The sequence below is a fragment of the Vollenhovia emeryi genome, unplaced genomic scaffold (genome assembly GCF_000949405.1).
Source record: "Vollenhovia emeryi isolate VEMERY1.0 unplaced genomic scaffold, V.emery_V1.0 DF939149.1, whole genome shotgun sequence".
NCBI lineage: Eukaryota > Metazoa > Arthropoda > Insecta > Hymenoptera > Formicidae > Vollenhovia > Vollenhovia emeryi.
Window position 1 is genome coordinate 909929 of NW_011967217.1, and position 11854 is coordinate 921782.

At 40.8% G+C, this 11854-nt stretch overlaps 1 protein-coding gene across 4 annotated transcripts in view; it reads left to right on the forward strand.

The window, feature by feature from the left end:
- Nucleotides 1-8703, forward strand: part of LOC105565755 — a 263695-nt gene extending 254992 nt beyond the window's left edge. Inside the window, exons 6-9 of one of the 4 annotated variants that reach the window (XM_012019203.1) lie at nucleotides 54-218; nucleotides 1706-1853; nucleotides 4305-4551; nucleotides 5638-8703. In XM_012019203.1, coding sequence (XP_011874593.1) covers nucleotides 54-218; nucleotides 1706-1853; nucleotides 4305-4551; nucleotides 5638-5878 — 801 coding nt within the window. In that variant the 3' untranslated portion in view covers nucleotides 5879-8703. Of the gene's footprint in view, nucleotides 1-53; nucleotides 1261-1705; nucleotides 1854-4301; nucleotides 4552-5637 lie in introns of those variants that run through there. The other 3 variants (XM_012019202.1, XM_012019204.1, XM_012019200.1) reach the window with 3 other exon arrangements.
- Nucleotides 8704-11854: the final 3151 nt, after the last annotated feature.

An 11854-nucleotide genomic window follows, 5' to 3' on the forward strand; every position in this document is an offset into this window, starting at 1 on the left:
TTTGATAACAAAAGTCACATTCATTAATTCTACATCATGCAATGTATTTGCAGCCTATGGTTCATTGCGTTTCGAGCAGCGAACCGGACTCTGGCGACACGCAGGTGGCGTCGGAGGATTGGAGAATGCAGGGTATCGCCACTAAGGAGATCACGTTGAATCAACCGAGTCTGCACGGAAAGACCTATGTAGAGTCAACAGTGACAACTGGGATCCAGGTTGGTACCCACGTAGAGCAGGTCAACCGTCATCTAACTGTAATAGACATGCACCAGCCGGCCGATACGACACACCCAGAAAACACATACGCTGACTCACAGGAGCATATGGACACATCATCACCAAATCATTCCATTAATTCAGACACAATGGATCACTCTACCGTGGAAGATCAACTAAGCGTCAGTAAAGAAATGACGGACGTTTCCTATTCGGAGATCGAGGTCAATCCGTTGCCAATCATAGGTCACGGTCATTATCAACCAATCCTTTATCACGGCCAGCACTATGTCCCCAATGCGAATGTTTATCGACAGCAAGCCTTAGTGCCAGATCATGCTCATTACACCATGTTGCCGCAAATTAATGGCAAATTCAACGACAAGTCGTGCATCGATAGCAGTCGCGTTGGTACTCAAATCGTGCAGCATATCATGGAGCAAAACGAGATGGAGCAAAATTCCGAAGAAAAATCATTGGAACGACCAAGTACTGGTGTTTCTTATTGTCCGCAGAGCAATGACTATCCACAAAAATTTGTTGGCATCGGGCCACCCGATTTGTATCCACATTTGTATAATTATAGGTCTGACCCTAATGGTATTGCTGTTGTTAATTACACACCTAGTAAGCAAACCTACATTAATCCATATGTTTACAATCAATTCATATATGCGCAAGATGACGATGACGCCGAGGAGAGTGACTCGTCGTCGGATGAGTAGTCGCACCTTTCTTTTCGCACGGGCTACAAAATTAATTGATTTTGTAAATTAAATTTGAACCGATATCAGTGGCATTATTAGGTTGTGATCGGTTTATACTTGGTAATATTAAGTTTGTAATTAGTTTGTATTTAATAATTTTTACATCCGCGCTGTGGCGTGAAAGCGCATACGTTGATTTATTTGCAGCGTTATTATTTAAATCGTCCATTATTGCAATAATGTAATTGTATTATTAATCGTGTGTTGATCGGATTAATCAGGAAATTACTCCTTTTTATATAATAACGGACAAATAAATTTTTACTGAACAATATCTTCTGATAAAAGTTATACATGATTCTAAACATATACCTGATGAAAAATTACCTTGCAACATGAGCATGCGTAAAGAGTTTGAGTTTGTCTCTTTTGGTATCATTATCGTTTGCATGTATCGAATTAAATTTGTCGCGCGTGATTCCTGCATTAAAAGCATTGGAGACAAAAGGTATATTATAATTCTCGAATCCTCCGAGTAATCTTCTTTTCTTTTATTTGTCCTTTTCGTGCTTTTTCTATCTTTTTATAAGTTAGAACTGTGCAAAACGCTCTTGTCTCCTATGCTCGGAGAAACTGTAAGGTTCTTGTGGACCATAAGACGGAATTTAAGTGAAAGAGAGAGAGAAAACACAATACATCGGCACTGAATGATACATTGAAATGATATTAGCATGCGATTGGTAGGCTTGTGCCTGAGTTGATCGAGTTGTATTTGACAGATCTATACGTCAGAGACGTTGAAGCAAGCCGAAGGTGTGGTGAGCACGGTGAGGTGCGAGGGCAGGGAACATGCCCTCGGCCGCGGAATCAAGCGAAAGCTGGACTCCATCCATTCCATGCATTCTACTCTGCATGAAGACCAAGATGGTCAGTATTGTATGGTACTCTTAGACGTTAATCGTATACGAGTAGCCCGCTTAGTAGCAAAAGTATTCTACGAAGAAACTTTGATAATGCACTAGCGAGAAAAGAAGCAGCATGGATTTTTGTAAACAATATGCAAGGCTTTCAAAATTTTTTAATAAAATATACCGCGATTATTTCCATATAGTGTGAAAAGACAAATATTTTTAAATTTTACTGTACAGCTTAGTAGTAAAGATTAAACTATGAAGCAAGTTATACATTTTAGTTAAATATTTAATTAGATTAAATAGTAAAATATTTTAATGATATATTTTATTTCGATAGACGTTTCGTAAAAAAAGTTTCTTTGGCAGGATATCTTTTATCAGTTGCTATTGTGATGGCGAGAAACGTGAAGCATCGATCGTTGTTTTGGCAATTTATTCATTGATTTCTAGCTTGATCGACGAGAGAAAGACGATGGTTCCCGTTGCTCTTTGTCATTAAATTATCGTATGAATGTTATTGTTAAGAGTGCTTCAATTATAACTTCGTTTTCAGTAGAATATGTAATTTAGAGACGTTCTAATAAATTACCGAATCATCGGCATTATTTAACTTGGCTTGCTGCTTTGATCGAAAACCACGATGTATGCCATCATTTTGCCTGCTTTAGTAGCTTATTAATTTAATATATTGCTTGTGTGCATGTTTGGTAATGTGATTGCATGATGAAGTACGCTTGTTACATCGCAAATGCTTTGGTAATAGCTTTTTTTCGTAATATTCGGGATCTTGCGCACAAATTGGACGCAAGAGCGGGCTGAGAAAAATAGCTTCCCTTTTCATTCGACATTTTCGCACTGTTCTGTGCGAATTGCGCAGTCGAAAGGTTCTTCGGATCAGTCTATGATATCGACTCATTCGTTGTAACGTCGCATTATTAATCACGTTAACGAGAAGGCGAGGAGAGCAGGTAAGTGGCGCCAGTACTAAATGGAAAAGAGACCTTCGTTCATCATGTACGAGTCTACAACGAATCGCTTGGCGGAAGTGAAGAAATAACTGTTCTGACATTTGTACATAATGTTTTCAATGGTTCCTTTTTTTTTGCGTTTACTAATTGGCTGTCAGGTTTGTTAATATCATTACCTTCGCAATTACATTCCCATCCGAGTGGCCGAGGGGCTTGAATCATACGTTCATTTCGGAAGGGGTGTGGCTCACTACCGTGTGTTATTTCGGCATACCTTGTACATATACACCCTCATATTTTACGTACAGCATGTGCATATTCCCGAGGATGCAGGTTTTGTCCGAATTATTCCTGCAGCGATTGGGATAGTTTATAAATGTGAGATAAGTCAGGTATTAACAATGAAATACAAAGATGGAGTACAACGTATCTGCGGCAGCGCAGAAAGTCTAACTGTTTAATTACTAAAGGGGATCGTGTTCAAAATTCAAATGGATCAAGTATAATTTACTTTTTCTCCAACGGAATTAAGAATAGACGTTGACAGAGCTTATAGTTTACTACAACTTGAAAATCCGATTTCTATAACTATCTATTCGTTCGAATGGCACAAAGAAGAGATCTCGCGAACAAATTATGGAGAAGAGAAGAGAATTATGAAGAACGAGCAACTTTCATTCGACAAAATCATTGCATGTGCTCGAACCATCTGATATTTCATTCTGCCTCTGATCTCGCCTACCATCATTGAATGAAGCTACTAATCATTTTTAACGAGCACACACATGCGAGCAAGAAGCACATTGTTGCGATACTACTGGACAAGTAGTTGAACCATCAGTTTCAAAAACATCCCTCTGCGATACGCACCATAAGCATACCGGAACGTTTTGCTGTTATGCGTTGCACATTTTAATCGAGACTGATACAGATGTATGAGATGGAAATTACGCGGTCTCGTGTCACGTGTATATTTACATTAACGTTTTCCAAGTAAAGTTAAATTAATTCTAAGTGACCAAAGTTCCGCTCGATCAAGTCCGTTTGATCATTTTGATGGTAAACTTGATAAGAGATAATGTGCATTTATAAGACTTAATGTAAGTTGAACGCTTCAAGACAGCGTTCTTTGTAAGACGATCCACGTACAATTAAAAAGTGCGCAATAATACGTGCCAGATTCGTCGACATAGATCGTTCTCGTTATCCAGTAGGTTAATCGTGACAGAGAAGAGAAGCGCGTCTTGTTTTTTAATAAGAGATATCACTGTATTATTATATCTTTAGATTTGACATTATTAATCCGTCCTGCAATCTTCACCGTTTTCAAAATTACGCGACTCCACGACTATTTCCTATCTAATACGTCTGTACAAAAGTGTTCTTGTTTTTCGGAGGTGGGCTTTCTTTATGTTATCTTCTTTTCAATCTCGCGGAAATCAACCGAGATCATAAGAGTCTGAAACACACCGTACCTTCTTTGGAACCTTCAGTAGCAGAGACAAAGGACGTAGACGACGGAAACCAATGGAAACTGATGGTCGGTGACCTAGTGTGGGGCGCAGCAAGAGGAAGTCCGGCCTGGCCGGGAAAAGTCGAGTCTTTGGGCCCCCCGGGTACTATGACAGTTTGGGTTCGGTGGTACGGGGGCGGGGGCGGTCGCACCCAAGTCGATGTCAAGGCTCTCAAGTCCCTCTCCGAAGGCCTCGAGGCGCATCACCGCGCCCGTAAAAAGTTTAGGAAGTGAGTCAGCCACCCCGACAGGGATGAACTATCGAAAGATGAGAGCCTCTTAGAGACGTCTCGTTGCCTTAATAGATACCGCGTTAACGCAAAAATATATCGAGGGGAAAATAGGACGGGAGATGCTTGAGTACATGTCTTTTCTACTATATTATTTCATCTCTTTTCCACGTCCGGCATTCGATCCTAGAACTGTGACACAGGCACGTTAATTTATTCTTTTGTTTAGCGTTAAATAAATGTTACAAAGTGGAGTTGCACAATGTCGCTTTCCTGGGGCTGCGTAAGATGCACGTGATTGTTATATTAAATTTTCGTATATATTTAATTAAATACGATTATATACTTTTGAGAGAAGAATAAATAAAGATAAATAAGTGCTATACGAAGTAAATTGAATTTACAATGGAAAATATCTACTTCTTTATCGCATTGCGCGGTGGAAGTAAAAGGCCTCCGAACGTATTTGAGAAAACTTTTCAGTAATTTATTGACTAATGGCGCCTCTGTCTTCATACGAGAGTTTTTATTAACGAACGTAATCGTATAGCATTTATTAGCAAGCCAACAGCCAATTAAACCCCGAATAGCTTATTGCGTAGCTGCGGTTCAATATTCTTCCTGTTAACTTGTCAAAAAATATTGATACTTTTATGTGCTGGACATTACTATGTTAAGTGGTTTTACTCCAATCTCAGCCATCTTTCTTCTCATTCCCCTTTCTCTATATTTGTATTAAATATGTAGCTCTGGTTTTATAACACGCAACGATATATCGTGTAGATAAGCGACAAACATACGTATTTAATCCATAAAATTTTTCTCAAGAAGAAAAGTACGTACATCTTTTCTACATGCAATTGATTTACGCGGTTCTTCCGCCAAGAAAGTATCTTATACGTCAGTTATTGTGTAGCTATTTATCGTCTGATAATTGATTCATTGATGCTTGACAGAATCTATTAGTCGCGGTTTGTTCAGCTTCTAGATTTTTCTTGCTCTGATCGGGATCGAATCGCACGCGCGGTCGCTGGTAATCAGCTGTACTAACTGTACGATTTTCTCGTTCCTCCCCTATTTTTCTAGAAGTCGTAAATTGAATATGCAATTGGAAAACGCAATACAAGAGGCGATGGCGGAACTGGACAGGATGACGGAAGCCTCCAGCGGCCAGAAAGATATCAAAAAGTCGCCCAAGGTGACGTCGCTGCCGGCAACCAGCTCGAAGGGTATCAATGGCGCCGGCAGATCGGAGGCCAAGAGATCGTCGAAGAGGGTCGTGGCCACTGTGGACCATGCCAAAGCCGAACAGAAACAATGCCGGTGATCCGTGTCGATCACGGTTGTTTAGCGAACACCCGCGATCGGCCACTCTCGCCCGTCGTAAATCGCGGAGTGTCGATCATCTTCGCGCAGAAATGTAATTAGTCAGCTCTTTCAGTTTAATAAATTATCAATAACAAATCTACACGAGTGTGACACGTCCCACAAATTTACCGATGCATTTCCGTTTGCTTCAATCGACTGCTATTAATCACAATCGCGACCGTAGCGATTGCAGCGCGGGCACAATTTAATGCAGCTGTGACGTGGATTCTATTACATGTAACGAATCTAGCGCGACAGATGAGGTCGAATCTATTGGTGCAGAAATATGTGATGCTACGATGCTATGTTAATATGATACGAATCGCCTTAAGCACGGACCCGCTACATCTCGGTGATCGCTGTGATCTGCTGCATCCGAATAATCAAGATTCCTTCGTCCCGAGGATTTAATCTTCGAGCAAAATGTACAATTTTATCTCCCCCCAACATGTTAAAATTCTTTCTCGTAGCTTAATCAATACGCTTTGGGACGCTCTGGTAACGGGGCGTCTCTGAGAATAATCAAAAGGCTCGTCTATGATTTTATTAAATCGAAAAGAGAATTTTCGATTTCTTGGATGCAGAAGCCACGTGGCGTCGAACATAGAGCTATATATTGCGATACTGGCAAGCGTTTTTCCTTTTTGTAAATTTGTCGATATCAAGCCTAAGCCACCGTAGCATCTGCTGCAACATCTTTAGCGTATTCTGTTTGTGACCAAAAAAGTACATCCGTTTTTAACAGACGTGTAAAATTGCAAATAATCAATAGCGACGTACAGGAAACACTACGGCCGATTCACCAAAAATAGGCCTACGGCATGCATTGTTAGATAATTTATCCTAACACACGCGTATGTATCTACAGAAAGTAGGTAGAAAGACGATTCACAGGCGTTTCTGAATTGACAGAGGCAGGGATTACATTTATCAGGCGAATGATTTGTCGTACGATTATTTCACTCGACGGACGATTCCTTTAATGAGATAACTCAAAGGACGGCGTTTGTAACGCGAACTTTCTACGATAATGTACATTGGATGTGATCTCCCGGTTGCTGCGCGCGGTTTTTACAATTTACACGTGCAATTGGGAGGCATGGATGTTTCCTGAAAACATGTACTCGCCCCACGTATTCGGGCGATCGTAAACAAACGTGTATAGTTTTAAAAAGATATTTTTGCGAACGAACCTTCATTACACTATCCGTAGAGAATAATGCATTTTTTTAGAAGGCTATACACAGTGTATGGATCATTGTTTTACTGTGACGATGTCATGCTACAGGCTCGTTGAACCATTTTAAACTTACACGCGTCCACGGGACGCAAATTGATCCGCGCGATCATTTTCTTAAACGACGTTCTTCGAACGATATGTAAACCTGGAACACGCTGCGACTGAATAATACGCGATTTAATATACAGTAGTGAAGCGATCGGAAATTGCTGCAAGGTTCGGCATCCGGTGTTTTTAACAAGTAACGATGCAAGCGATTGTTCTTTAAAAAAAAAACATGTCTTAAATTAATCCAGAATTTTTCAGAACACGCGACAAATTTCGATTCCTAGATCGTTCTGAAAAATCATATTGATTAAGTGAGAATTCAAACGAAAGGAAATTTTGGGATAAGGATTAAAATATATACTATCGATATAGAATTCCTTGAGAGGAGAGAAAATCCAGGAAACTGAATCTACATTCGTTTATGTTTTGCCTGTAAGAAGGCTCATAATTATATATTTTAATTGCGACTCGATGTCGCATTGATTTGGCGGCTATATTTCTCTAAGATGCAAGTACGCTGAATTTAATCGCAATTTGAAGAAGAAGAACGATCGTTTGTGACAAACAGTGAATTCGAAGGTGCGTTAAACATCTCGAATACACATCGTCGAGATAACTTGGGCGCGTTCGGAAACATACGATAGACAATAAAGAAGATGCAAGTATCAAAAAAGATCGCGCGATTCTCGATTTACGTTTTCCGCCACCGATCTGGATTTCTTTGGGAAAAAATTTCGCTATGAATGCACCGGCTGCGTAATACTTAACTATACGGGTCCGCGTACAGATTTTTTAGTGTTATATTATGGCTGTAAATATGTCAAGTACGATGATAACACCGTCATAATAACGAATATAACTCAGTTGTAAGGAAGGCCAACGTAAAGCAACTAGTTTATGTACGAATAAATTATCGTTCGCAGAGACGAGTCTGTAAGGGAACGTTTGCTTCTGAGATTAAAACGGAGCTACTCTTATATCAAAAGACAACTGCTTAATGTCACCGTACATTTGCGGGAAACCACAGACCATTCGCGAAGACGGGTTTTTCTGCAAGCGAAATCTTGTCTAAGCCGTACGTTCTCTGTCTTTTCGTGAAGCAGGAAGTTGCCTGAGTCATATCTTTTACTTTGTGACGCATATATAAAATTTGTGGGAGAGGACTATGAGAAAATATTTTTCAACATATTTACGAAGCTTAAATATAGAATATTTACCTTTGCTATATCTTTTCTGTGATTTAAGGTACGTTCTACGCGACGTTATAAAAAAACAAACAAACAAACGAGGAGCATAATTAGTTGAATTTTTCCACGTGATCGTGACTTAGGCCACTTTCATCATCGCAAATATCGTAGACGATGTAAAAGCTCGTGGAGATTTTGCGAGCAGTTTTCTCCCCCAGTGCGCGTTTCTCTACTTAAGGACAATTATATCAAAGTAAATCAAAAGTTCGCGATATCACATATTACTCGCTAAGTTTCACAAAAAAAAAATCTTCGACAGAGGAGAATCGCTTCCCGCGACACGGTTCGTAGCATTTCATCATGACCAAACGCGTTGCGACGCAACGTCTCATTTGATGAATGGCGAAAGACATATCACCGGCCGCGAATGACAATTCTTTGAAACCTGCACGTTTTCGGCGAAGCGTACTGTGCGCAAATAAAGAGAAAAAAAGTAATGGGAAGAACTTAAGAATACGGCGAACGGCTGGCTTGTACACGCATCCTTACACGTACACGTACGCACACATTCGCATACATACATTACGGGACCGTTTAAAGTTAAGACACTTCTAAATTAATCAGATTTCCTTCGTCTCGTATAACTCGTGCTTGGGTGGTCGAGGGCCGCTTTTGGAAAACTCGACAATTACAAGAAATTCCAATATTTCGCGTTACTCCTCGCAACAGTATTCAATTTCTCAGCAACACGTACACACGTCTGCGATACGCGCGCGTTTCGATTATCGTGAGAGTTTCCTACAATCGTTTCTTCCAACAAGTGCACGCTCGCGGAAGTAAGGTGGCACGACGCGCCACCCGAGAGTTTGTAGCGTCGCGGACGTTGACTTTTGCAAAAACGGCCCTCGCAATTCGGCGCGTGGGTCTTCGCTAGTTGTTTCTCCTCTGGGATCGACGTGAACCAGTTTGCCGAGAGCATTTTCTCCTCGCTCTCTCGGGCGCGCAACGCGAGAGTGACCGTAGTTTAAAAACCAGTGAAAACTTACCTCAGTGACATATACGCAAGAATCAAACGTCTTAAAAAGAATCGAGAAATATATACTGTAGTGCCGATTGTCCTTTGTATATTTTCCATGATATTGTAAATAGATATACATATATATACACGCCTTATCGATAATCACGCCGTGCGATAAGTGACGGGCACGATTGTTTAATGCTGGACGCGAATGTCGGCGGACGGTATCAATTAGGTACGCGAGCCGTCGAGCGAACGACGCCGGGCGTGTGTGTGTGTAACAATGCATCTCCATCAACAGCGAAAATTGTGGCTTCTAATTATTTGACGCGTCATAACGGAAAGTGAGAAGAGATACTTATAGGGCTATTTTATAAGAACATTCTTTACGGGTCGTTACATGACGTAAGTAGAGTTTAATACACGCCACACACGTTTTTATACAATATGAAAGTAAAACGGGAGAAGTAGTTGTTAGACTACGATGTTCTACGCAACTGTGTCCTGTCTTTAACGCGCTGTTCTCTTATTTTCGCCACTCTAATTCCTTCGTGTCGCGAAGAAATTTCACTTCGGATCAGAGCTAATAGATCTTTCACGGGCGCACTTCTTCCTCGATGGCTCAGTCGGCTCGACACCGTAAGTTTAACGAAAGGCCTACACCGTCGGGAAACCCGTGGCGTGCGTCGCGTCGACTGGACGAGATGATTTTGTTAGAATAACGAGGAGCTACGATGTGGCGTAAGGAGTACGGTTGACAGTTTGGTCGGACGGTGGGCTATTTGGGCGCGCGCGCGGCGAATCTTTTGGAGAATTATATATACCGAGAGTTATTGGAGCGTGAGTGAGATTCATGAGATTTTCGGCAGATATTTATTGCTCTATTATTATTTATCAAAAGTAGAGTATTTATGGAGCGGTTTCGTTCGCTTGTTGTGTTTTGAGAGAGATATAACGAGGGAATGCGAGCGTGCGGGCCATTCTTTGTCTCCTGTAACGGAATGTACAGTGTGCATGTGCGCGCAAAAAGTGTATATGATACGGAAGAATGTGCATGCGCGAGAGAATCGTGATGAGAGCGAAGGAGCGGGCGGGGAAATCCTCTTAGCGAACGAATGCGATTGCAAGCGGCACCAAAAAGGAGAAAATGAGATGGGACAGTTTTTTCGTTGGTAGGGACAAACGACTTATCGTGAATCGCATTACAGATTTACGAGAAACACGACCGAATGCACTTTCGATGTATAATATAAATATTATTGCAGATACCATAGCTATATACGTATTATATCAATTATCAGTGGTATTACACAATAAGAGATGATAATTTTATATTTACGAGAGAGAGAGACAGAGATGAATGAATGAATCGCTTGTGCGTGCGTGTCCGCGTGCGTGTGTGCATTGTGTGTGTGTGTGTGTGTGTTGTGTGTGTGTGTGTGTGTGTGTGTGAGAGAGGGGGAGAGAGATCGTTAAATTAAATGAATGTAATATACAATGTACGATGAGACTCCTCCTCCTGCCCGATTTTTCCTCCCCCAAGTCCCGCACCCGAATTCCATGCTAGGACGAATTAGCTAAAGGCTACCCTATTTAACACTTGGCATAATATTTATATATAAATATAAATATAAATATATAAATATGAATATATATAAATATATAAATATAAATACATATATATACATACATGAGAGATAGAGAACATAAAGTAAAATAAAATTGGATAGTCTCGGGAAGGGCAATATTTGCCGGACCCGAGGAAAAGTATGAAGCTATGTGATCCACTACTACTAGTAGCTTTTAGCTGTAAAGACTTATACTTTATTTTGTAAATTTTGTTTATACAATGTTTGATCGTTCACGCATAATACTATTGTATGTGAAACTAAGTTAATAAATCATTAACATGTGAAGTGTTGAATCTTGTGTGTGGTCCATTTCGTCGACAACTTATGGATGAGTTTATCAATAAGTTTATTCTCTCTTTTTATTCCGATCTGTAGACCTACTTATCCATTTTTTATCTACCCGTGTTTCAACATAATGAACCTACAAATCTTTAATTAACCGCGACGCGATTTTCTAGGGGTTTGACTTGGAGTTTAACGCGCCCGCGGGATTTAATAGGGGTTTCACTCTCGCACATATGCGAGAATGTATGTATATAGAAGCATAACCCACCCGAATTGTAACAAAGCAAAAGAAATCAAAGTATAGTCATGGCTTCCGGATGGTTGCCGCGTCTGTTTGCAGTGTGGTGCCGACGTTTCGCAGGCGTTGCAGTCTGCTTCATCAGGGCTGGGAGTCTCTGTGAGACTGAGCTCCCTCGCGTTGCGCTGGTCCTTTCAGGCTGGGAGTCTCTGTGAGACTCCCAGCCCTGATGAAGCAGACTGCAACGCCTGCGAAACGTCGGCACCACACTGCAAACAGACGCGGCAA